The sequence below is a fragment of the Lutra lutra genome, chromosome 9 (genome assembly GCF_902655055.1).
Source record: "Lutra lutra chromosome 9, mLutLut1.2, whole genome shotgun sequence".
In the NCBI taxonomy this organism is placed as follows: domain Eukaryota; kingdom Metazoa; phylum Chordata; class Mammalia; order Carnivora; family Mustelidae; genus Lutra; species Lutra lutra.
This window is the reverse complement of record NC_062286.1, coordinates 54,282,559-54,307,978: the sequence shown is the minus strand read 5'-3', so window position 1 is coordinate 54,307,978 and position 25,420 is coordinate 54,282,559. Positions and strand designations below refer to the sequence as shown.

Sequence of the window (25,420 nt, the reverse complement as noted above, 5' to 3'; positions counted from 1 at the left end):
CTAGCAATATCAGCATGTTATTTTGAAACACATCAAATGAATCAACCAAAAGTGGTTGTCTCTGGGACGTTACAGTAACAGAGGAGGGCCCCTCAGGGATGTGCTTGAAGTTTTTGGGAAAAAGCTTAGTTTACCTATGTGATTTAAGTTGTGAAAAAATATAAACTTAAAACGGAACCAAATCTTCCCCAGCTAATACACAGCTGGGCCAGAACTTGAATTCATGTAACCGAGTTCCTGATCGGGTGTGTTAATTTGTGACCTCGTAAGGGGCCTATGTCCTCCTAGTTCCACACCCGCCTAGCACAGAGCCAGCCCTCAAACATGTTTCTGAACGAGTGGGAGAAAGTTAAAGAATGGGATTACTTTCATAATGCTAGAAAATGAATGAGAAGGGCATTCCAGGCAGAGGAAACAGCAGAAGCAAATACAGGAAAGGGAGTGTGTGTGAGAGAGAGCTCAGCAAGGCAGGGACAAGGGGAGGAGGGGCAAAGAGAAGTAGCCAGAAAACCCAGTGGCTGCTGGCAATAGATGCAGTGAGGGTGGTTGTCCTGAGCTCTGTCAAGGGGCGTGGGGGCACACTGATGCTTTGAGGGTGGATCTGGGGGCCCCCATGTATTTGAGCCTTGGGGTTTTTTGTTACTGTTTTGCAATGATGATGACAACACTTATTTCTCTCAGCAAATGGTTTCTTCTCAAATGGTTTCAGCTTTTTGGAATCTAAAGTAGTACGAGGCTCTCTAAAATCCCGAGGTCTTTTTCAGTTCACCCAACTGCCGTACAGCTGGTTACTCTAAGTGGCGCCCGAAGGGCCAACTCCACAGTGAACAGGGAAGCAAAGCCTAGTAGAATCCCTACAATGCCACCTTCACTCATTTTTTTGGACCTCTTTTTGTTCTTTACAAGAGCATGAAAATCCCGGGCATAAAGGAATCATCTCTAGGTGAGTATCTGAATCAGATATTACCATTATTCATACATTCATTTCATCCAAAAAGTCTATTAAGTACAGCTGACACCTGAACAACAGAAGTTTGAACAGCATGAATCTAGATGTGTATTATCGCTTCACTTAAATATGGTACAGTTCTGTAAATGTTATTTTCCTTATGATTTTTTTTTCTTTTTTTTAAAGTAGGCTCCAAGTGGGGCTTGAACTCACAACACTGAGATTAAGACCTAAACTGAGATCGAGAGTCAGACACTTAACCCACTGACCCACCAAGGTGCCCCTCCTCATGATTTTCTTAATATTTTCTTTCCTTTAGCTTCCTTTATTTCAAGAACACCGTGTTTAATACATACAACATATGAAATGTGCGTTGACTGTTTACGTTACTGGTAAGACTCGCAGTCAACAGCAGGCTGTTACTAGTTAAGTGTTGGGGGTGCTGAAAGTAATATGAGGATTTTCAACTCTTCAGGGGTCAACTCCCCAGCCCCTGTATTGTTCAAGGATTAATTGTATTTACTTTATGCCAAGCAGGCTGCTGAAATATAAAGGTCCTGATTTTTTATTTTACTTTCAATTTTTTTTTAAAGATGGACCTCCTTTATTTATTTTTTTTAAAAGATTTTATTTATTGGGCGCCTGGGTGGCTCAGTGGGTTAGGCTGCTGCCTTCGGCTCAGGTCATGATCTCAGGGTCCTGGGATCGAGTCCCGCACCGGGCTCTCTGCTCAGCGGGGAACCTGCTTCCCTCTCTCTCTCTGTCTACTTGTGATCTCTCTCTGTCAAATAAATAAATAAAATCTTAAAAAAAAAAAAGATTTTATTTATTTATTTGATAGAGATCACAAGTGGGCAGAGAGGCAGGCAAAGAGAGAAGGGGGGAAGCAGGTTCCCCAATGAGCAAAGAGCCCGATGTGGGGCTTGATCCCAGGACCCTGAGATCATGACCTGAGCTGAAGGCAGAGGCTTAACCCACTGAGCCACCCAGGCGCCCCGGTCCTGATTTTTTAAAAAACTTACCTTCTGATGGCAGAATTACTTATAAGATAAAAAATAAACAATATAATTGGCGTAAACAAAAGTATTGTGGAAACAGAAAGGAATAAAAGACTATCTAAGGGGGCCCCTGGGTGGCTCAGTCAGTTAAGCCTCTGACTCTTGATTTCAGCTCAGGTCATGATCTCAGGATCGTAAGATTGAGCCTGTGTCAGGTGTGGAGCCTGCTTAAGATTCTCTTTCTCCCTTTCTCACTGCCCCTCCCCCCCACACTTGATCTCTCTCTCTTTTTTTTTTTTTCTTTTTTTTTTAAAGATTTTATTTATTTATTTGACAGAGAGAGATCACAAGTAGACAGAGAGGCAGGCAGAGAGAGAGAGAGAGAGGGAAGCAGGCTCCCCGCTGAGCAGAGAGCCTGATGCGGAACTCGATCCCAGGACCCTGAGATCATGACCTGAGCTGAAGGCAGAGGCTTAACCCACTGAGCCACCCAGGCGCCCCGGTCCTGATTTTTTAAAAAACTTACCTTCTGATGGCAGAATTACTTATAAGATAAAAAATAAACAATATAATTGGCGTAAACAAAAGTATTGTGGAAACAGAAAGGAATAAAAGACTATCTAAGGGGGCCCCTGGGTGGCTCAGTCAGTTAAGCCTCTGACTCTTGATTTCAGCTCAGGTCATGATCTCAGGATCGTAAGATTGAGCCTGTGTCAGGTGTGGAGCCTGCTTAAGATTCTCTTTCTCCCTTTCTCACTGCCCCTTCCCCCCACACTTGATCTCTCTCTCTTAAAGAAAAAAAAAAAAGACTACTTAAGTTTTTTAATGTATAATATCAAATAGAAGTGAAAGTAAGAGACTATCAAACTCCCACATACCCACCACTCGTAACCCTCTGCCAACTTTCTCTTCTAAATCTACTCATTAACTTTAAGACCTCATGTTATTTCATCCACAAATATTTCAGCATATATCTCTGACAGGGACTCTTTCTTTAAACACAGTATGAATCTGAATTGTGAAAACAAAGTTTTTAAGATGTGAGGTATAATTTACATATAGTAATAATGCACAGATCTTAAGGTGTTCAGTTGAATTCTAACACTTGTATAGCCCTGTATAACCACTACCCAAAACAAGATATAGAATGTTTCTATGGCCCAGAAAGTTCCCACACACCTTCTTCTAGTCAATTTCCCACATTCAGATGACCACTTCATGATTTCTATTCCCATAGATAACTTTTGCCCATTCTTGGACTTTTATAAATGAAATCATAGAGTATGTATGAGTAAGAGGTTTCTAGTCCAAGAAAAGGAAAAACCACCTCTGGAGGACAGAACTACACGTATAAAATACAAATGTATATTCACAGAATGCTGAGAAGCTCAAGAGGGATAAAAACCAGGATTAGGAGTAGACAAGTCTAGAAGAGAAGGCTCAATGGAGAGCTAGGGTTTCTGGATTAAATTCCATAGTTAGTTCTGGGAATGAAGTCATGAAATAAACTTATCCCGATGCACAAGCATTTCTCTGACCGTAAAAGTTGGTCAATTCTCTCAGCACCCTCCTTCCTCCTCAACCTCCAGCTAACGGTGACCAAGATGGCAGAAGCAAGTTCTACCCCCAAGCCTCTTCACTCGCATCTTGTGCTGAGGCTCCTCTGCCATCTCAGGGAAGGAACAAGCCTCCCCAAACCCCCCATCACCCTTCTTAGGAGAGGGCACATTTCCAACAAGCAATCCCAAGTCTCAGGGGCAGCCTTACCATTATCTGGATTTCTCTCTTGCACACTTGGAGATCATGCTCATTGTTGACAAACATGCGTTTCAAGGCACATTTCATTCCATTGCTTGTCCTCACCAGAAACACGATGGCAAATCCACCTATGAGGGAAACACACATACAAGCTCTCTGAGTCATGTTCAAAAAGCCAGTCAGACAACCACGGTGGCTGCAGCTTTCTGCTGTCACTGTTAATGGTACCGATGCCATCATCAGCTGGGCCTAAGGGCTGGCCTGGCCTAGAAGGCACTCTTGGATTCAAGGGTCTCAGGGATATTACCATGAGATTGGATGGCAAGAGTCAGAAAAACTGCTGAACACCTATGTCAGGAAAAGAGAAGAATAGTAATTATCTTGCAAAAATCCTACCAATAAACAGATGAACAAACAGATGGAAGAAAAAAGAAATATATTCCAACCACTGTCCTAGGCACTTTGAGTTCTTACTGAATTCTTACTACAATCCTGTGAGGCTGGGTATTATTTTTCCCTTAAGGACAATGACTAGCTAGAGAAAACAGAGGCTCAAAGAGATTAGATTCAACCAAGAACTTAAAAAAAAAAAAAATTAATTCAGCACTTAACCAGAGAGGCTTGGAAATTATTTTAATAATTGTATAATAACAGTTGTCAAATTCAAGATGCTTTCTCTTCCTTCTCAACCCTCCTCACCCCTCCCCCAACTTCAATCGACAAGTGACCTTGAGGATTTCTCCTGTTTTTCCTGCCTTATGGGCTACTGAGAAGACACAAAATATAGGTATCAAAGTGTTCCTCAACACAGCAGACACCAGGAAAGTATAACTCAATTAGTGGGCAGATGTTTTAACACCCACATCAAACCTTTCTCTTAAAGACCAAAATTCATTAAAAAAAAATTTTTTTTTTAAAGATTTTATTTATTTATTTGACAGAGAGAGATCACAAGCAGGCAGAGAGGCAGGTAGAGAGAGAGGAGGAAGCAGGCTCCCTGCTGAGCAGAGAGCCCGATGCGGGGCTCGATCCCAGGACCCTGAGATCATGACCTGAGCCGAAGGCAGCGGCTTAACCCACTGAGCCACCCAGGCGCCCCTAAAAATTTTTTTTTATATAACTCTAACAGAAATCCTCAAATGCTCTGGATTGGTTACACCTTAGCATTCCACAGATTCTTAGAACTCCCTCCTTCGATCTCATTCCCCAAACACTGTAGGAGGTGTTCGGTGCCATTGTTAACGGGGATTATAGAGAGATACGGTGCTGCAAAGCTGTCAAAGCTGAAGGCTTTGGGATAAGCATTAGTAAGACTGGGCACTTAGTCCATCTGTCTGCTCATAGACCATCATAATTTAGCTTGAACCATCCCGCGTATTGACCCTGGGTAGCAGCAGCAGCAGCAACAACAAAGTTTCAAGGCTATTCTTTGTACACAGGTGATCCTTGATAGGGTGGAGAGGGACACAGAGGGAAGTCACCAGTGTGGGAAGTGGAGCAGAGGCTCTGGTGTAGTGCTGAGGCTAGCAGCCACATGCAAAACTGATAGAGAGCAAAAGCAGTGACTCTCAAGATCGTGAGGCAGAAGACTGGAGTCCTGTTGAATCTCCCCCTACCTCCTCTGAGGCACCTGAGCACCTGTCTGTTGATGCCCGGGGCCATTTCCTGGTGTAGCCTCACAATGTGCATTCTTTTCCAAGTCTCCTTGTCTAGGTTTCTGCAACTTATAACCAAAGAGAGCCTCAATCGGAAAGCACTCTTGCATGTTTTCATCTGATACACACATTAATTCTGTGTTTACAAAAACGTTAGTGGGCTCAAATGTTCCAAGTGTGCATGTTGACAGTGTCTACCAAATGGCATGTTTGTACATTTCCTATCATAGCCTCCTTCTTCAGAGTCAGGTGAACATGGAGATTCGCCGTGACGTCTTTAATTTCCACAGTTATCTTGAATCTTTGTGTCTCAGTAACATTTCCCATTTTCTTGTAATACTTTACAGTCCATTCACACTGCTCAATTGTCAATTTTAATTCTAGAAATTCACTTTAAAAATTTGTTTACAACACTACCATGTACTGACAGTAGGGGTGTTATGACATACAGACACAATCTCCATTTTAAGACGCATATTTTTTCACATTCAAATTTTTAGGATATTAGAATTTTTCTTGCGATAAATATGTACATTGAATGCAGTAGTTGATCTTCTTTTCCCCAAAAAGCTATTAAATTCATGATGTGTCTTATTTCCAATTAGAATCAGAAATGCTAATATAAATTATTAAATGTCTATATGTATTCATAATTATTTTATGAACAGCCCAAGTAGTCATTTTATAGATATTTCAATTTTTAAAGAGATATTTATTTATTTATTTATTTGAGATGGAGTGTGAGAGGGAGCACAAGGAGGGCAGAGGGAAAGGGAGAAGCAGGCTCCCCCGCTAAGCAGGAGCCCTAATGCAGGGCTTGCTCCCAGAACCCTGGGATCATGACCTGAGCTGAAAGTTGACGCCTAACCGACTCAGCCACCCAGGCACCCCAGGTATTTCAATTTTTTTTTTTTTTAAATCACAGGTCTACAGACTTTGTATCAATAGTGCTCCTAGAGAGAATTAATCTTAGCCTTTTGCTTTATGAAGAGACAAACTGAGTGAGGCTTAGGAGTCCCACGGCTAATTATGCAGAACCTGTCATTCTGCTGACTGTCCAAACAACGCTCTTTCTACTTTATTCATCTCAGAGAAAGTCTGTGTAACAGCCCCTTTAGATACTAAGGAGACACCAAAGAGTGCTGCAGAACCTGAGGTGGGAAGGGCCATTTCTACAGTTCTGCGACGCACGGAACCACTGGAGGACAGGGCAGTCCTTTTGGAAGCAGGCTGATGATGCACCAATCTGAGACAACTGCCACCAGATGGGAGCAGTGTGGTTTTCTTTGCCAGGTAGCAAGATGACCTTTCCAGCTGAAACTGAAGAAATGTGACAGATGTCTACGTCACGATCCAGGCAAGCACAAAGGGTTGAGATGAGCCAGCCAAGATTCCCCAAGCCTGTGACCATCACAGATCTGAAGGTAAAGCAGTGAACCTGTGTGCCTAACACAGATGGAACCACATGATTTAGCTTCTATGCCCACAAAAGGGCTTATTTGCAGGTGACAAACATGTTAAGTCAGAGCTCCTTGATCAAATTCAAAGGCTGCTAGGATGTGTCAGTTTAAAGATGCTGGTTGCTAGCCCTGTGCAGTCGACCAACTAGAGATGTACATTACTTGGTTCAAAAGAAGAGGGGACACAGCACTGCTCGAGGTACTGTTCAAGCACAGGCCCGAGGCCCCCGTACAGATTAGGGGATGAAGATCCTTGGCCACGGCTAAACAGAGCCCAGGCTGTTACACAAGAAGGCAACTATACGACTGTCAGCAGAGATGCATATTTCAGATTGAGCTGCATCCCAAAATCTTGATGAAATGGGAAAACCTGAAGCTGAGCTGGGGACAGTTTGGACAGAGGTAAGAAAAGCTAACGTGCAGGACAGCCTGTGCCAATCTGCCCACTGGAATCTGTGCCAGCCCCTCGGCCTACTTGCATTATTTTCTGAAACGCTAAGATATTCCCTACGGTTGCGTTGGGATCCACTTCGAGGGGAAATTCATGAATTTATGGAATCACAAAGGGACAAAGGATTCATTCCATGGTGTGAGGTAATCAACTGAAACAGCCATGACAAATTTTGACACAGACACACTTCAGCCCCTTAAATATGTTGGACCATTCTTTTATTCCCACAAAGAAACATGTGTTCTCCCACTTTCCCTAAAATATATAGCACTCTTGGGTATATCTCCCCCTCATTCTTTTTTATTTTGGCTTAAAAAAATTTTTTTTAAAGATTTTTATTTATTTATTTGACAGACAGAGATCACAGATAGGCAGAGAGGCAGGCAGAGAGAGAGAGGAAGGGAAGCAGGCTACCTGCCGAGCAGAGAGCCCAATGTGGGGCTTGATCCCAGGACCCCGGGATCATGACCTGAGCTGAAGGCAGAGGCTTTAACCCACTGAGCCACCCAGGCTCCCCCCCCAAATTTTTTTTATTAAAAAAGTATTATTAGTTTCAGGTAGAATTTAGTGGATTCATCACTTATATATGGCACCCAGTGCTCATCCCAAGTGCCCTCCTTAATGCCCATCACCCAGCTACCCAATCCCTCACCCACTCCCCTCCAGCAACCCTCAGCTTATTCCTTATGGTTAAAGAGTTTCTTATGGTTTGCCCCCTGTTTTCATCTTATTTTATTTTTCCTTCCCTTTCCCTATGTTCGTCTGTTTCTTAAATTTCACACATAAGTGAAATCATACGATAACTGTCTTTCTCTGACTTATTTTGCTTAGCATAATACCCTCTTATCCCACCCATTTCATTGCAAATGGTAAGATTTCATTCTTTTTGATGGCTGACTAATAGTCCATTGTATGTGTGTAAGTGTGTGTGTGTGCGTGTGTATCTCACCTCTTTTTTATCCATTCATCTGTTGATAGACATCTGGGCTCTTTCCATAGTTTGACCATTGTGAACATTGCTGTTATAAACATTGGGGTACGGGTGCCCCTTTGAATCACTATGTTTGTATCCTTTGGATAAATACCTAGTGATGCAATTGCTTGGTCACAGGGTAGCTCCTCCTAATTTTTAATGATGTGGATGGGTACTTATCACTCACTATGAGATTAGAGATTTTTGTCTCCTCGTTTCCCCTCTGTATAATAGCGCCTAACATACATCAGGCGCTCAAAAATTAATTAACTTCCTTCTGATCATTACTCCAGAGAATAGAAAAGTCTACACAAGGTGGTGGGGGCAGGGGAAGACCACAGGAAACTAAAGCAATGGCTCACATATAGGAACAGCCACTACATAACTCCAGATAATCAGTGCCATAAGAATATGGACCCAGGTCTGCTAGTTCCTAAAGATAACCTGGGAACTCAAAACTGTATGTGAAATATCCACACGTAAACACTGGTGACAATCACATTTTAAATTAACACTGGACAGGCTGACACTACAGAGCTAAAGGAAACACATCTGAAAGCCTGAGTCTCTGAGCATAGTTTCCTCTGTCTGATCTAGTCTAACCCCTCATCTTACTGATGGCCAGGGGAAAAAGTCCCACAGCCAGTGGTACACAAAGTGGGGGGGGGGGGGTGGAATACACACACACACACACACACACACACACACACACACACTCATACACTGGTTATCACAGTTCTTGCCTCTCTTCCCTAAAGAGGAATTTATGGAATTTGCCCCTACCCAGCATCTGTATTTGACTTTATACTTTTTCAAAAGCTTTTCAATTTATATTTTCACAATAACTGAATGAGGCAGATGAATTACCCACAGTCCTCATTTTCCTGATAGGAAAGAAATATAGAGAGATTAAGCTCCTTTTACAAAAATACACAAAGCTGGTTAGTGGTAGAGCCCAAACTAGATCCCTCGTCTTTGTAAATGCTTTAAACCAACTTTACATACAATACAATGCACCCTTCGAAGTGCAGAGTTTGATGAATTTTCACACCTTTATACTCTCTTTCACCATGACCTCCATCGGTCCATCACTATGAACAGTTCCTTGTGCCTCTGAGTAGGCAACCACCCCCTGCCTACTATCTCATGTAACTTCTGATCTGCGATCAGTCCTGTGGATTAGTTTTGCTTGCTCCAGAATAAATGGAATCAAACAGTATGTACTATTCTGTCTGGCTTCTTCTGTATAATATTTCTGAGATTCACTCTCATTGTTACGTGAATCAGTAGTTTGGGATTTTTTTAAATTGCAGACTAATATTGCATTATATAGACATTCTCCATAATAGTTTAACCATTCATCTGTTAAAGAATAGTTCCACTGTTTCTACTTCAGACTGTTATAAATAAAATGTTCATACAGAAGTCCATTTTTTGTAGACATAAGTATTTATTTCTCTTGGGTAAATAACTAGGAATGGAATTGCTGGGACATATGGTAAGTGTATATTCTAAATCCAGAATATCTTCTTGAAATCAAGGGCTTAAGATCCAAAGGCCAATAGGGAGCAGACAGATCATGCAAAGGAGGGAAACAGTCCAGTTATCACAAAATGTCTAGACAGGGACCAGTGACACAGACTTGCTGTGTCTATGGGGTGAGGACCACATCAACCAGAAAGGGCACGCCCCATGCTTATAGGCAGCCACTCCTCAAATCCAGCCCATCACTGCCACGAAGGAATGTGGGCTGAGGGTTGCCAAGTTTTTTGACTTCCAAGAGAAGCTGGAGTTTTCTGTGAAATCTCCTGGTTTTTATTTTTTATTATTATTATTATTATTATTATTATTATTATTTTAAGTAGGGTCCACACCCAGCATGGAGCCCAAGGCAGGGCTTGAACACACAACCCTGAGATCAAGATCTGGGCTGAGCTCGAGAGTCGTACACATAACCAACTAAGACACCCAGGTGCCCCCCAAATCTCCTGATTTTTAAATTCAGGCAACAAACTTAAAAAAAAAAAAAATCTCTTCAATCCTGTGCAGTTAAGGAAATCTATTTCCAGGTTGGGATTGAGCTAGAGAACACTGCTTTGATCTTTGAGAGCCTTGTGAAGTAAGCAGGGCATGTATTACAATCTCCATTTGGCCAGCAGGGAAACTGAGGCACTGAGAAGAGCCTAGGTGGCCTTAGTCCTGCCACTTAGCAGCAGGGCCAGGACTAGAGTACAGGTGTGCCAGTTCCTGGCCCTCACCTTGGTCCACTCTTTTCTGCCCCCATCCCCTCCCTTTAGCAGTAAACCATGCACAGCTCTGCTACCAGGGGAGGTAATAAAAGACAGAGCGCCAGGCCAGGGGACCTCTCCAGCCCACGAGGTGGGAGCTTGGGTACACGGCCCGCAGTGTATGCGAGCTCCCACAGACAGTGACAACCGAGAGGCCGACAAACACCCACCTACTATATACTCACATCGAGGACGACTTTGCCAAAAGTTGCAGAAGGAATGAAAACTTTCAAAACTCTGTCACAGATGGCAAGGAGCACAACAAAGATTTTACAGGAGAAAAGGTCAATCTGCATCATTTGTCAACACTGATTTCAGTGGGGACTTGGAGTTTGTTTTCTTTTTTTTTTTTTTTTAACCTCAATTTCTCCTTATTTGCCTCAAATTAAAAATCCACCATGTGCGAGCTCCTTCTGGGGAACATGTTTAAGCAGTCCCTTCCTCGGGCAGAAAGAACACCCAGATGGGGGAAGACTAGAAATATTCAACTTTCTCCCCCCACCCCCCCCAAGAGGAACCGTGGGCACAAAGTCAGAGACTGGCAAACTCAGGCAGTGGTTCTGAAACACCAACCCAACCCAGTAAGTCCACAGCCCAGGCTGAATGTGGGGCAGACGGCAACCAGCTCTTCCCTTCCACCACTGGGACAACTGGAGAGCAGCCCCAGCTCGGGGGCTTCTCTGAAGGGGTTTGGCAGAAGTCTCTTAAAAAAAAGAGAGAGAGGGGGCGCCTGGGTGGCTCAGTGGGTTAAGCCGCTGCCTTCGGCTCAGGTCATGATCTCAGAGTCCTGGGATCGAGCCCCGCATCGGGCTCTCTGCTCAGCGGGGAGCCTGCTTCCTCCTCTCTCTCTGCCTGCCTTTCTGCCTGCTTGTGATCTCTCTGTCAAATAAATAAATAAAATTAAAAAATTAAAAAAAAAAAAAAGAGAGAGAGAGAGAGACATTTCCAAGAAAGGCACCTGGCTGCTTGGGACAAAAGGTTAGAGTTTAAGAAATGGAACTGGCTCACACACCCCAGAGGCGTGGGAAGAAGTCCGCGCACAGAACCAGAGCCAGGGCACCCGGGGCCGCGTCCGCCAGTAGCTTAGGCCAAACACAAGAGGCTTCCCCGAGCTCCCCGGCCCACCACTGCTGTCTCATTCCCATGGGCTTAAGCAAAGGAGAGAGAAAGGGTAAGACACATCAGTAGGGCCATGTTCTTTGTTCACTTAAATCCACCGAGCAGCTTTCCTGGGTCACACAGAGCCATTTTCTATTCTCTCTACTACAGCCAGGGTGATGATCTTTTAAAAACGGAATGTGAGGATCATTCAGCTGCGTGGAGCCCCTCAGTGGCTTGCTGCCCCTCTGTGAATAAAGCTCCGAATGCTGGCGATGGCCTGCAAGGCCCTACATGATGGGACGCGACCTCTCGGCAGCCTCACTCCTACACCCTAGCCTGCCACGGTTCTCTGTGGTCCAGAGCCCCAGCTGAGTTTTTTCTTCCTCAATGTTGCTTATAATCCACCCTCCTTAAGGATTTCTGTGCATGCTACTCCTTTTGCCCTATGCACCCTTGGTCTGACCAGCTCCTACAAGGCATCCTTTGGGTTTCAGGCTGTTCCTTGGATGAGGCTTCCTTGATTGCCCCTGGCCCTACTCCCTTCTTCTGATTTAAGTTAAATTCCTTGTTTCACACAGCACCCTCCACTTTTCCTTTGGGACACAGCAGGAGTGTAATTAAATACTTAGGTAGGTAATTCCTGGTCTGATGCCTTCTTCCCCTGAACCCTGTAAAGTGCACAAGATCAGGGACAATGACTGACTCTGCCACCCAGCACCGTGCCTACTGCATAAAAGGTACTCAGTGTTTGTAACACGATGTGTCTGCCCAACACCAAAATAGATACCCACCCCCCACCCCAGAAAAAAAACCCAAACAACAGAAAACACGACACAGTCCCAGGCTTTCAGAAGATTAAACTCTAGTTTGGGATAGAAGGGACACATTTTGAGAAAAGGGCCCCGGGGATAAGGGGGTCTACCCCTACAGAGAAAAAAGTACCCTGAGCACTCAGCCTCGCACTACAGAGGGCTTCAGGAGACGAGAGCCAACTGGACAGTCACGTGGGCAGTGTGCTCACGGGGCGGCATCATGGAGAGCTGCAGAGAAATCTCTGTGCTGTCACACAGTGACACTTTCTCTATGCGCCACTCCTTCTTTTAAAAATAACACTTGAGCTGGAAATGAAAACCCTCTTCGGTGGAGAAGGAAAAGAAATCAAACAACCCCATGCTCCATCCTGCAGCGTCCCTCCCCTGAAGAAGTGGAGAGCCTCTTGGGCCTGAACTGTCTCAGTCTCTGGTGCCAGCAATATTCTGATAAGTGGTGTGCAAACAGACAGAGCGGCTGAGGTCAGCTCTGTCAGCCCCCGACTGCAGACATCCAAGCTCTGGTGTGTGTCTCCACCAAGCCTAGATGTGTGTTACTGGTCCACACTCTCCAAAGGAGAACTGGGGTTTTGGCAAAGGCAAAGGATGGCTGGTATTCTCTCAGCTCCCAACCGTTAATTCTAGAGCATTCCACCTTCACTTCACGCTAAGGCCTTTCATCTGAGGTTCAGGATTTCTGGATATATGATCCATCACTGCCATATGCCATCCCGAGGTGTGGTCCCTCCCCCTTGGACTTGCGCACCAGTTCACAGTTTCCTTCCCCTCCCAACTCCTGCCATCACCAAGCTGATTTCACTGAGTCTTAACAATTCTATCCCTTAAACTTCTCCAGGATCCATCCTCTCTACCCCATCCCTGGTGCTCCTTCGCACTCTCCTCTTTTCTTACCAGGAGAACTAAAATACAGTCCTCCGTTTCTGTGCCCTGAATCTCTTTCTCTTCTAGAATTTCTATCTAATAATTCCTCTATTAGTTCCCCAACTCATACCTAATAACTCCTCTTCCCCGATTCATATCTAATAACTCCTCCTTTTTTTAAAAGATTTTATTCATTTATTTGACACAGAGAGAGAGAGATCACAAGTAGGCAGAGAGGCAGGCAGAGAGAAGGGGGGAGGCAGGCTCCCCACTGAGTAGAGAGCCCGATGTGGGGCTCGATCCCAGGACCCTGAGATCATGATCTGAGCCGAAAGGCAGAGGCTTAACCTGCTGAGCCACCCAGGTGCCCCTCTAGTAACTCCTCTTAAAAGCATTCATTGGTTCCCCAAATTCCTTACATAGCAATATGTAGGAACCTTTATATCTTCCATTTTATTATGAAAAATTTCAAACACACAGTAAAGTTGAGATGATCATACTTCAAATAGCCACACACCCACCACCTAGAGTCTGCAATGTTAACATTCTGGTACATTGCTTTATCACATTTACATCATCATCTATGCAAATATAAACTCATCTTATTTTTGACCCATTTCCAAGTAAGGTACAGACCTCAGTGTACTTCATCTTAGAGGCTTTAGCATGCATTTCTTTAACTTGTGTCCAGAGTTCATGGTTCTTTTGGGGGGCAGGGAAGGAGGGCAGAAATAAAATCTATTTACAGTGAAATGTACAAATCTTAAGTTTATTATTGGATGAGTTTTGATAAATACATACTCTCAATGCAACCCAGACCCCTACCAAAATATCAGACCTTTCCATCATTCAGAAAATTCCCTCCTACCCCTTTCCAGACAATCCCACCCTTGTATCCCCACCTTGAGACAACCACTGTTCTGACTTTTTCATCTATTGCTGGGTTTGCGGGCTTTAGAACTTCATATAAATGGAATCATACACTATAGGCTTTTTTGTATGTAAGGATCTTTCACTCACCATAATAGCTATATTGTTGAGTGTATTAGTATATCATTCTTATTGCTAACCTGTTTATCCTTTCTTTTACAGAGAGACATTGAGTTAATTCCAATTTAGAGCTATTATAAAGGAAGCTCTATATGCATTCTTGTACAAGTCTTTTGTATCATAAAATAAATATTTCTTTTAGGTCAACAACTAATACCCAAGAGTGTAAGTGCTGAGCCATCAAGCAGATATATATTTAATTTTATAAGAAACTGCCAGACCTTTTCCCAAAGTGCTTATACCATTTTATACCCCCAACAACAACATATGACATATAATTAAAAGACAGCCCTGGGGCGCCTGGGTGGCTCAGTGGGTTGAAGCCTCTGCCTTCGGTTCAGGTCATGATCCCAGTATCCTGGGATCGAGCCCCGCATCGGGCTCTCTGCTTGGCGGGGAGCCTGCTTCCTCCTCTCTCTCTCTCTGCCTGCCTCTTGGCCTACTTGTGATCTCTGTCTGTCAAATAAATAAATAAAATCTTTAAAAAAAAAAAAACTTTATAAAATAAAAGACAGCCCTGCCTCCTCCAGCTCTAGCTCCCAACGATCCCTCCTCCTCCCCCACCAAGCTTTCAGAACTTGAACTTTTCTGCGGCTTTATCCCTGTGACAAAGGTCCACCTGTGCTATTCCCTCCGCCTGGAATATCCTGTCCCAGTATTCTGCTCGACAGAAGTTCACCCCTTCTGTGAAGTCCTCCCTTTTCCTAACCATCACCCCCAGGCTTTCATATTACCACACATTTGGCCATTACTTGCACTGTCACACTTCCCACAGTGTGTTGTGATTATGTGCGATATGTTGATCTCTTCACTAGGCAGGCTGAGGTGAAGAGGGAGTGCTTTTCTGCCTTGGTAGCAAGAATGCTTGTTATGTTTTCATATTTTATGACATTCTATGTGAACTTTACAAAGTGTTTTTTTTTTTTTTTACATAAAGCGTACTATTTATACTTTATGATACTTGAATGTCCTCACTGAACACTAGTTTAAGGACTCTGAATACTGAAATCACAGAGATTCAGTGTGGCTAGGAGATGGGGGGCACTTGAGAAATGGGTCACCAAAGAAGATTAAAATGTCAGGAACTTCTTATTCCTCTTGGAATCCTCAGGGCTAGCACAGTGCTTGGTACAAGACAGATGATGAACAGAGGTCTCCTAAATAGCAAATCCAATAATGTTGTTTCTGTGCTTATAATTCTCTGCTAGCTCTCAACCAGCTGTAAGATCAAAATCCCATCTTAAAATTATCATATGATCTCTCTGATATGAGGAATTTGAGAGGCAGGGCGGGGGGTTGTGGGGGGCAGGGAAGGAGAAAATGAAACAAGATGGGACCAGGAGGGAGACAAACCATAAGAGACTTTTAATCTCACAAAACAAACTGAGGGTTGCTGGGGGGTTGGGGTTAGGGAAAGGGTGGTTGCGTTACGGACACTGGGGAGGGTATGTGCTATGGTGAGTGCTGTGAAGTGTGTAAGCCTGACGATTCACAGACCTGTACCCCTGGGGCTAATAATACATTATATATTAATAAGAAATAAATTTTTTTAAAAATCCCCATCTTAATGTGGTATACAAGGCCCATCATAATCAGCAGCCCACACTGAACCGAGCTGTCTGGACAGTATCCTCTGTTGCCTCCATGCTCTTTCCTTATATTCTCTATCTGGAATACCTCTCTTCTGTTTCATTAGCAAGCTGTGGCTCTAAGTACAAGTGTACTCAAACCAGAACTCCTTTGTGAACTTTCACCTCACAGAATGCCCATCCCCACGTTCTTTTCTTACCCAATTATATCCCACCTGCATGCAAACCAGTTTGTCTCACTAGGGCTATATTTTTTCAGAAAACAAAGACTTGACTTTATGATTACACACTGCAAACACCACAGCGGTCTACCTTACCAAACTTTTCACCCCATGCTGAAATAATGATCACATATGTTGTTATCAAGTGACCCCCATCTCTTAGCCACACTGAACTGGACCAGGAGTGGTCAGCTGGTGCACATTCTCCCTTGAGAGCCTGAGCAAGAAAATGGCTTCCAGTCAAGGAATGAAGACATTGTGGGAATAAAAGATATAATACAGGGAATATAGTTAATGGTGCTATAGGGTGACAGATGTTAGCTACACGTGTGGTCAGCCTAGCATAATACACAGACTTGCTGAATCACTATGTTAGATACATCTGAAACTAATGTAACATTGTACGTCACCTATTCTTCAATTAAAAAAGAAAAAGAAGCAGGAAAATGAGCCGACACTTGGAAGAAGCTGCAGTACAAGACTATGTGCCTCCAAGGGGAGAGGTACAGACAAAAGAGCCATCTGAAAACTTTCCAATAGTCACAAAATCCAGCTTTGCTTCCTACTGTTGGGTTCTGGAAGGTTCCACCACATTTATCCAATAAATTCCTTTTTACTTAATCTAATTTGACTTAAAGTTCTGTTCCTTGACCCTGATGACCTTAAGAAACCTTGTACCAATATGATTATAGAATACATGAGCTCTGGGACGCCTGTGGCTCAGTTGGTTAAGCTGCTGCCTTCAGCTTGGGTCATGATCCCAGGGTCCTGGGATCAAGTCCCGCATCGGGCTCCTTACTCAGCAGCGAGCCTGCTTCTCTCTCCGCCTCTGCCTGCTTGTGCTCTCTCTCTCTCTCTCTCTCTGACAAATAAATAAATAAATAAAATCTTTAAAAAAAAAAAAAAAAGACTACATGAGCTCTGATACAATCTAGGCTTCAATAATTTTTTTAAAGATTTTATTCATTTATTTGACAGAGATCACAAGTAGCAGAGAGGCAGGCAGAGAGAGAGGGGTGGAAGCAGGCTCCCTGCTGAGCAGAGACCCTGAAGCAGGCCTCAATCCCAGGACCCTGAGATCACGACCTGAGCATAAGGCAGAGGCAAATTATTGAAGCCTAGGGCACCTGGGTGGCTCAGTGGGATAAAGCCTCTTCCTCTAAAGGAACCAGTAGAGGTTCCTTTAACAAAAAGTGTCCAGAACAGAATGTTAAAACCGAGTATTAAAAATTGCACTTGAAGAGTGAGAATTTTTCAGTTAAAAACTAGCTTTACATTAAAATAGAATCTGCAATCATACACAAAGATCTATGGCAGAAAATGGTCAAAATCTATTTGGGAAAGGACAGTCATAGGAATCTGAACAGGGGAACATGGTCTGCATCATAACCTTTGCTGGGCTCACAGATCAGAGTCAGTGAGTGGGGGAATCCTCAGCACCAGAACACTCATTATCTGGTAAAGCCTGGAAGATGGTTTTTACCCGGGATTATCAGAAAGCAATCATAAAGAGGAGGACTTAGCTCCCCAGTGAGAGGAAGGAGACAGGGTGGATGGAATCTTTCGTACCAAGTGAAAAAAGAGCTCAGGCATGGGCAAACCTAAAGAGGCTGTTAAGTCTCCAAAAGGATCAGGCATACACCTGCATTGACAGGGAAAACTTCCTCTGGTTTGCTGTACAACCAGGGTCGGGACTAGGAAGAGCAGAGTGAGGCACTTGCTATGGGCACAAAAAGACAAAGTCAGTATTACTGATGTTTTCCTTTTGACTCAGGCTGCAGTATGGCTGGGCACAGCAATGTTAAACTGATCCTGTTTCATTCTGTTTTGTTTTGAAGTTTTTTAGAGACCACAAGTGAGAGGCAGGGGTGGGGGGCAGGCAGAGAGAGAGGGAGAAAGAATTTTAAGCAGGCTTCAGGCCCAACACAGAACCTGACATGGGGCTCCCTCTCATGACCCTGAGATCAGGACCTGAGCTGAAATCAAGAGTTGAGGCTCCCCAAACTGATTCTGTATTTTAAGCTCTGATATTTTGTTCATTGTGGCTTTTTGTATTCATCTTTATTTTTTAAATATTGCATAAGAACATTATTAAGGTTGATTACTGAATTTTAGGGTGCCCCTTAAATTCCGCACTTGAGATAAATCCCCCACTCTAGTCTCGGCTCTACGTGAAACTGCTGTCCACACTGGAGAGAAACCTGCCCAGGCACTGGTGTCCATACTGCCCTTGCACTCTACTCCCGAGCAGACCTGAGAGGTCAAGACACATGTGAGGGCGGGTAGGACGGCACAGAAACTCAGTGAGTAACTCTAAAGGAAGTGGAGGTTGAGCAACAGGAAGAGACACAGAACTGTGGAGTCCGTTTCTGGCTTTCTGTGGCAACTACAGTGACGCAGTAAAGCTCCAGGAATGGCCCACTCCCAAGTCTTCCTGGACACAGCAGAGATCAGACTTGACTCAAGCACCAAACAGACATAAAGAAACCAAATTACACTGAAGCTGGGATCAAGTATTAACAACCCAGATACCAGGGAGACCTCAGGTGGCTCAGCTGGTTAAGCATCTGCCTTTGGCTCAGGTCATGATCTCAGAGTCCTGGGAGTGCCACACCGGGCTCCCTGCTCTGAGGGGAGCCTGCTTCTCCCTCTGCCTGCCCCTCCCCCTGCTTTGTTCTCTCTCTCTCTCTCTCTCTCTCTCTCTCTCTCTCTGACAAATACATAAAACCTTTAAAAAAACGAAAACAAAAAACCAGCCCAGATACCAAATGAGTATAAGTTCAATGACTAGACTGATAATAAATGAGTACCAACCCCAACAGAACAGAGAAATGTAAGTTAGGAAGAAAGGTGGGTCTTCCAATAATAAGAAGCTTCTAGCGCTCAACAAAGGGTTGAAGAAAGAAGCTATAGGGTCAGTGCAGAGCCTATGGAAAAAATATCTGAAGCTTGTTGAGGAAACTGTTCATTCTCAAGAGCCTAGACAAGGCACTGGGAAAAACCAAGATGTCAGAGGGTTCTAAGAGGTTTATGCCAAACAAGGAAGGGAAATAGATCTGAGGAACAAAGGATCCCACCCAATCTGGAAGGAGAAGAGGACAATTGGAACCAAGTATCCAGTACTATGGTTAGGGCTATAAATAAAGTTGAGGAGACGGATATATAGGTGTTAAAATATTTAACATTTTTAAAATACTAAAATGTGCACAATATAGCAAATAAAAAAAAAAAACAAGATACAAAGCTCTAACCTTGTTAGGAGCACAATTATGTGAAAAAGCACCTGTGTAGTGAAAAGACTAGAAGAAAATACAACAAAATGCTATGACTAAAACGTGCAAAAACTTTCAAAGACTAAATTGCCTATGCATGATGGGACTATAGATGACTGCTTTTTCCTTATCCTTTTCTGTATTTTCCAAGTTTTTTTATTTATTTTTTTAAGATTTTATTTGTCAGAGAGAGAGGAGAGCGAGCGAGCACAGGCAGACAGAATGGCAGGCAGAGGCAGAGGGAGAAGCAGGCTCCCCGCCAAGCAAGGAGCCCGATGTGGGACTCGATCCCAGGACGCTGGGATCATGACCTGAGCCGAAGGCAGCTGCTTAACCAACTGAGCCACCCAGGCGTCCCCCAAGTTTTTTTAAAGATTTATTTATTCAGGGACATGACGGTGGCTCAGTCAGTTAATTGTCTGCCTTTGGCTCAGGTGGTGATTCCAGTGTCCTGGGTTTGAGCCCTGCATCTGGCTCCTTGCACAGCAGGGAGCCTGCTTCTCCCTCTGCCTGTCGCTACCCCTGCTTGTGTGCTCTCTTTGACAAATAAATAAAATCTTTTTAAAAAAATTATGTATTCATTTTTTGAGAGGGATGAAGAAGGAGAGGGACAGAGAAAATCCTTAAGCAAACTCCCTGTTGAGTGCGCCGCCCAAGGCAGGGCTCCATCCTAGAATCATGACCTAGGTCGAAAATAAGAGTCACACACTTAACCAACTGAGCCACCCAGGGACCCCTCCAAATTTTTTATAATGACCACATATTATCTTTCTTAAGTTATAATTTAAAAAAAAAAAAACCTCTTTTAGTTGTTTTTAAAAAACAATTTTTTTTCTTTAAAGAAAAACCCACCTTCCAAACCTGGGGGGCTGTGTTAAGAAGATAAGTCTTCAGGGGGGCGCCTGGGTGGCTCAGTGGGTTAAGCCGCTGCCTTCGGCTCAGGTCATGATCTCAGGGTCCTGGGATCGAGTCCCACATCGGGCTCTCTGCTCAGCAAGAAGCCTGTTTCCCTCTCTCTCTCTCTCTGCCTGCCTCTCCGTCTACTTGTGATCTCTCTCTGTCAAATAAATAAATAAATAAATAAAATCTTTAAAAAAAAAAAAAAAAAAAAAAAAAGAAGATAAGTCTTCAAAAAGGACCAGGAACACACCAGCACCAACCAAGGTACTAAGTAACATGTGGAGAAAATTTCCTCTCCTTTTGATGTAAAACAAGGACTGGGAAGAGGGTGTGGGAATGAGGTATCTGGACACAAAATTTAAGGGAGTGCCAAAAACTCAGTCATCAAAGTAAATAAAATATTAACATATTTTGTAAATGAGCATCAATGCAAAAATTTCATGAATAAATTTTAATTTTTTTTTTCACATTTCAATTTTTCAACTAAGACAGGATCTGTATTTATTTTCCTTTAGCCTCAGGCTCCAACATGGCTGGGCACAACACTCTTACTGATCCTGTCTTTATTTAAAAGTCTGATATCTTGTTTGCCATAGATACTTTGCATTAATTTGTTTCTATACTTGGGGAGACTGGGTGGCTTATTTAGTTGAGCATTCAACTCTTCATTTAGACTCAGGTCATGATCTCAGGGTCATGAGTTCAAGCTCCCTGCTCAGTAAGGAGTCTCCTTGAGAGTCCCTCTCCCTCGCACTGTGCCCTCCCCACAACTCAAATAAATAAAATCTTTTTTTTAAGACTTTTTTTTTTTTAATTTGTCAGAGAGAGGCACAGTGAGAGAGAGAACACAAGCAGGGGGAGTGGGAGAGGGAGAAGAAGGCTCCCCATGGAGCAGGGAGCCCAATGCAGGGCTCAATTCCAGGACCATGGGATCATAACCTGAGCCGAAGGCAGAGGCTTAACAACTGAGTCACCCAGGGGCCCCAAATAAAACCTTTCAAAAAAAGTTGGTAATGCTTATGCTTACCATAATCCTGACTGGCTAATTTCCTGGAAAATGTCTGAGCCCCTCCACGGTGGTCAGAGCAGTGAGGGGACCAGTGCTTGCCTGGTCTGATGGCAGTACTAAGCACGAATGAAAGATCAGAGAGAGAATCTTGAGAGAACCCCATGCACTCTCCCAGGCTCCCCTAACCCAGCTCTAAGCCCAGACTTTCTCTCCAGCGATTTTCTGGGATCAAAACAGGAAACTCCTTTCTATTCAGAAAATACACAATACACTATGACTGACACCCTGGTCAACCATAAAAGAAGCATCAGTCCTTAACAAAATCCCACTTTAAAAATGTGCATGTTAACAACTACGCTTGAGTTTAATGGCAGCACGGACACATGATACACACATAAACATCCAGGAAGCAAGGGAGTGACAGCTCAATTAACCATGCTTATGAGAAGTTTATAAAGGCCTGGGTCCTCATGGTGACAAGAAGAGGCACATATATCTCGATAAAAATGGCCTCTCTAGAGCTCAAGAGATCAAGTCAATGATCACAGAAGCACCATCGATAAGGACTGCAGTCTGAATCACTCCTCTAGTAAGAACACAAATACAATGTGAATATAAGGGAAAGAAAGAGACACACAATGTAATGCCACGGGGCCTATTCTCCATCAAACTTTCACATCTCCCAGCCACTTGACAGCACATCTGTTTCGGACACATCCAAAAATAGCACTACTGAGATTCAGCTCTGTGCCAAGCACTTGCACATGCTAACATCCAATTGCATCCTCATGACAATCCTGCGAGGCAAGTATTATTATACCCATTCATCCAATGGGGAGCCACAGATTCACTCTGCAAGCAGCAGATCTCCCAATAACCCAGGCACATGCCCAATGCCCTGAACCTGTGCCTCGCACACTCATTTCCTAAAGTCCACCTACCAGGCTTCCAAAGGCTCCCCCAGCTTATTCTATTGTGATTTTCTCATTGTCCATTCAGAAACTCAAGTCTCATTTCACCGATAAAGAAAAGCAGGACACAGCAAAGCATTTACTAAACTTTCCATTATCAGACCTCTGGTACTATGTACTTAAGAGTGGGCCACTATGGGATGCCTGGGTGGCTCAGTCATTGGGAGTCTGCCTTTGGCTCAGGTCATGATCCCAGGGTCCTGGGATGGAGCCCTGCGTCATGCTCCCTGTTCATCAGGGAGTCCGCTTCTCCCTCTCCTACTCCTCCTGCTTATGTTCCCTCTCTCGCTATCTCTCTCTGTCAAATAAATAAAAAATCTTAAAGAAAAAAAAGGGGGGGGTGCCTGGGTGGCTCAGTTGGTTAGGCATCTGCCTTTGGCTCGGGCCGTGATCCCGGGGTCCTGGGATCAAGCCCTGCATTGGGCTCCCTGCTCAGCTGAAAGCCTGCTTCTCCCTCTCCCTCTGCCTACTTGTGCTCTCTATCTCTCTGACAATAAATAAAATCTTTTTTTTAAAAAGGGGGGGGCATAGTGCTGTCCTGAGGACCCAGGCTCCTCTGTGGAATTTACTCCCCAACTGGGAGAAACAGTGCCCTAACACTCCAATGGGGCTCCATTCTAGGTAAATCCGCCCCCACCCCATCACAAGGAGAGCTGAATGACAATAGGGAAGAGTGCCAAGTGGCAACTGTGTGCCAGCTTTCAGCAAATCATCCCCTACCTTCCAGCGCGATGGAGAGATCACTTCCCCGGGCTGCCGCTGCAAAAGCAGACTGTGGGAGGGATTTCAGATGCAAAGCTTCAGTTGCATTCCTTCCTTCTTGGCCCTAACCCCTCTTCTCTTGCCTTCTGTATTCATTCTAACAGGGGGAGGCCCTACGATCTACCAAAGAAGGCCAGGTACTGGCAAGAGACCCCTCCTTATCCCTACTGCATTGGTTCCCACAGGAGGCATAAGAGACCCAGATGGAGCAGCCATTAGCACATTTGCTTGGGGACTACATTTTAGGTCAGGGAGGGAATGCGGATGGTGAAGATACTCATCTTATTCTTAAATTCTACTTCTGCTCACTAGCCTTGAATATCTTTTTCTACATTTTGGGTCAGGGAGGAAATGCGGATGGTAAAGATACTCATCTTATTCTTTTTTTTTTTTTTTTTAAAGATTTTATTTATTTATTTGACAGAGAGAGATCACAAGTAGACAGAGAGGAAGGCAGAGAGAGAGAGAGGGAAGCAGGCTTCCCGCTGAGCAGAGAGCCCGATGTGGGACTCGATCCCAGGACCCTGAGACCATGACCTGAGCCGAAGGCAGCGGCTTAACCCACTGAGCCACCCAGGCGCCCTACTCATCTTATTCTTAAATTCTACTTCTGCTCACCAGCATTGAGGATCTTTTTCACCTTCCGTCCTCACTAAGGCACCCTGGGGAATTCAGGCTCCCTGGGCATTGCGGTCTCAGCTGGAGGGGAAGGCCTGTGTTGGGAGAGGAACTCCTTGCACTTCTTCCCTCCCCCCCGCCCCCAGGGCCCTAGAGGGGAACACGGTGCCTTACTTCTCAGCTTTCAAGCAATAACTAACTACGGCAAAGTCAAGGGTTTGGGGTTTGGGATGAAGTAAAAAGCAGTTAGCATTAGACAGAATCAGACCACCTGCACATCCCAACAGGGCTATGTTAGTAAGGGTATGTGGGGTTGTGGGAACGATTTTCAGTGAGATTCTGAACAGAAAGATGCCTCTAGACTTATCTCTGAATGCTGAATATTAAGAGACGCTGACTGCTCTGAGCCTTCTTCATTGCAATTAGTGATTCAATCCTAAGGAAACCAGAGACTCCAATCTACTACCTGGATCAGATGAATTCAAGTGCAAGGAGATCCTATTCTCAGGTGAACCACCTTCTCCCCAACTCCCACTGCTCTATGCAGCACAGACACCCACTTTCATTTCTAAAATTACTGGCAGGGTCTGGGATACCTGGATGACTCAGTTGGTTAAGTGTCTGCCTTCAGCTCAGGTCATGATCCCAGGGGTCCTGGGATCCAGTCCTGTATCGGGCTCCCTGTTCAGTAGGGAGCCTGCTTCTCCCACTTTCTCTGCCTGCTGCTCTGCCTGCTTGTGCTGTCAAATAAATAAATAAAATCTTAAAAAAAAAATTATTCACAGGGTCAAAAGCATCATTTAAAAAAATCTCAACACTGAAAGGGGCCTCAACTCCTCCCTTTTCACCTCCCCAAACTACCAGGAGTTCTAGAGTCCCAGAAAGTCCTGAACCCAGCTAGTGTCCTTGACTTTCACACCCCTCCCTCTTCCAAGTTCCCTCCATCAGCCAGCCTGCCTCCATTCATCTTCCTGTCTCTGAAGCCCATCGCTCCCTTTTTAAGGACTTCACTCCAGAAACTGTGCCTCCTCTCCTGTATTTCCAATGGCTCCTCCCTACTGCCTCTTTCCCATGAGTATTTAAACATGCTCTAGGTCTCTCTGATCTTAAAAAGAAAAAAGGAGAAGCAATCTCTTCACCCTTTTCTTTCTTTTTTTTTTTTTAAAGATTTTATTTATTTATTTGACAGAGAGAGATCACAAGTAGACAGAGAGGCAGGCAGAGAGAGAGAGAGGGAAGCAGGCTTCTTGCTGAGCAGAGAGCCCGATGCGGCACTCGATCCCAGGACCCTGAGATCATGACCTGAGCCGAAGGCAGCGGCCCAACCCACTGAGCCACCCAGGCGCCCCTCTTCACCCTTTTCTTGATCCACCTAGCTACCATCCCTTTCCTCTCTTTTCCAACCAGACCATTTTAATGGCCTAATACTCCTCTCTCTCTGCACATTCTATCTCCCGGTCGTTCAAAAGCCTGCTGTAATCTGGTCTCTGCCCTCTGCACGGCCCTCTCCGGGGCTTAGTCCAGTACGTTGGTTTTCAGATGCTGTGTCACATGTCAGCCACGTGGCACTTTTCACTGGTGACACTCCTGAATCAGGTACTCTTTCCACTGGGCTCCCAAAGGAAAGGCCATTACCTGCTCAGTCTTCCTCCTACATCTACAATCTACATCTACATCTACATCTCTGTCCACTTCTTAATCTCC

At 44.3% G+C, this 25,420-nt stretch overlaps 1 protein-coding gene across 22 annotated transcripts in view; it reads right to left on the bottom strand.

The window, feature by feature from the left end:
* The window catches only part of AAK1 (AP2 associated kinase 1), a 175,796-nt gene that overhangs the window by 91,580 nt on the left and 58,796 nt on the right, over positions 1-25,420 (bottom strand). For all 22 annotated transcript variants that reach the window (XM_047747125.1, XM_047747121.1, XM_047747127.1 and 19 more), the window contains exon 3: positions 3,715-3,833. In XM_047747125.1, the coding sequence (XP_047603081.1) occupies positions 3,715-3,833 (119 nt within the window). The remainder of the gene's footprint in view (positions 1-3,714; positions 3,834-25,420) is intronic.